The sequence below is a fragment of the Tupaia chinensis genome, unplaced genomic scaffold (genome assembly GCF_000334495.1).
Source record: "Tupaia chinensis unplaced genomic scaffold, TupChi_1.0 Scaffold000498_1, whole genome shotgun sequence".
NCBI lineage: Eukaryota > Metazoa > Chordata > Mammalia > Scandentia > Tupaiidae > Tupaia > Tupaia belangeri.
This window is the reverse complement of record NW_006160010.1, coordinates 1,447,674-1,449,667: the sequence shown is the minus strand read 5'-3', so window position 1 is coordinate 1,449,667 and position 1,994 is coordinate 1,447,674. Positions and strand designations below refer to the sequence as shown.

Genomic DNA, 1,994 nt, shown 5'->3' with positions numbered 1-1,994 from the left:
TTATTCTGTTTGTAATGACTGTTCTGGAATCACAGTCAATGAAATCATCGTGAACACAGCAGTGTTTGTTCTGGGATAGAGTTTCTGATTTCTCATTCCGAGACAAAGACAGAGTAAAAAAAAAAATGCAAAACAAGAAACTGTTCTTTAAAACAAACTCTGGGGCCAGCCCATGGCCTGGTGGTTTAAGGTGGTTGGATCCCACATGAATCTACTAGGTGGTTGGAGTCTCGGACCCTGTGGTTTGAGAAACACACCGGGTACGTGTGTGTGCATGCGCAAAATCCACTGAAAGTAGGGAGAAATGGAGAAGGGATTCCCATAGGGAATGCTTTCTTGCTTTCTCTCCCTGTCCCCACCCCAGGGTGAGCACATATGCCCTCTGGCAAATTAAAAACAGGAAAACTCTGTACTATTCAAATGATCCTCTTTTTAGCTGTGTGAAATCCTTGATGGAGTTATTTTTAACTGAGGACAGAACATTCATTCTGGAAAATAATCAGATTCCTAGTTTCACAACGAGCAGAAACGCACACTGTTGATGAAAGACTTTGCCACCCACAGTACCTCATCAACATGTGCGTGCAAAATTACCAATGGATGATTTTTATGATTTTCAGGAAATGAACTCTTCTAGATGCAATGAAGACTTGAATCTGGATTAGCTGTATCAATGCTGGAAGACAACGGCCAGATAGAGAATTTGCTTTTTTTGGCCCATGAACATTTCTTTATAAACAATGAGCCTGAGTGACACCACATCGATTCTATTGCTTTTATTGATCATTACTTTCATTAAACAATGTTAGCCACATGGGATTATTAAAAAAAACAAACTACTATTCATGGAATATGTACATTCCATTTAAATTGAGTCAGGCTTTCATTAGAGCACTGAATATTCAGGTTACACAAAGATAAGTACTTTATATTCCAAATACGGCGCTCGCTTCTGTGTTAACCATCAAGTCCAGTCCACAGCTGACTACACTGCTGCATGCACTTAGGACTTTAGTATAAACGTCAACACAAATACTGAAGTACCCTCGTTCTAATGGTTAGTAAGATGCTAGAGGTGGGTGTCAGCGATGGGTATCCTTCTGAGTTCTACGATCTGAGAGTCAGTCAAGGTGCCTCCTTCCTGGCTGCCTTGACCAGATTCATTATCACTGACGCTGAGACCAGCACCTGGAACAGAAAAGAATAAACATAAAATCCAAATGATTCGTGCAGTGAGTTCTTAAGGATCCATTCATGTTTATTTCTATTACATCAGTAAAAATAAATGATCTACACATTTAGAATAGTTATTATTAGTACCTAATATTATGGAAATGTATATATATACACACATTATATATATATATATATATTATATAATTATTTCATTTAACTTTATTTATTTTAATTTGACCAGAGAGGGATAGAGTGAGAGAGAGAGAGAGAGAGGGAAAGTGAGAAATCAAGTCACCAGGTCTGGGACTTGAACCACTATAGGCCATGTGGGAGTCCAGCACCCTTAACAACCACACCACCTGCTAACCCCTGGAACTACACTTTTAATTTTCTTTGGATATGTTTCAAAACAGAAATTTATTTTTTTCTTTAGGTTTTTTTTTTTTTTTTTTTTTAAGGTTTTTGCCATTGGGCACGTGCACTCACTAGAGACAGAGTAAGACTGAGAGGGAAACTGAGAAATCACCCCATAGAGGGGGGATGGCCATGTTGCAATTCTTTCTCCTCCATTCTTCTCTTGGGTGATTTTCAAGCTACCAGGTCCGAGACTCGAACTGTGGTCAACCACATGGGAATCCAGTGCTTTAACCGCCATACTACTTGCTGGCCTGAAATTAATGTTTTTCTTTTCTTTTCTTTTTTTTTTTTGAGAGGTTTTTCACTATAGGGCACGTGCGCTCGCCAGACAGACAGAAAGAGACAGAGAGACAGAAAGCGAGAAATCACCCCCCCCCCCCGGGGGGGCACGCCAAACACCA

General features: G+C 39.8%; 1 protein-coding gene across 1 annotated transcript in view; it reads right to left on the bottom strand.

The window, feature by feature from the left end:
- Positions 1-674: 674 nt before the first annotated feature.
- The window catches only part of ADGRV1 (adhesion G protein-coupled receptor V1), a 618,101-nt gene continuing 616,781 nt past the window's right edge, over positions 675-1,994 (bottom strand). Inside the window, exon 90 of the mRNA XM_027774960.1 lies at positions 675-1,188. Within this exon, the coding sequence (XP_027630761.1) occupies positions 1,070-1,188 (119 nt within the window). The 3' untranslated portion in view covers positions 675-1,069. The remainder of the gene's footprint in view (positions 1,189-1,994) is intronic.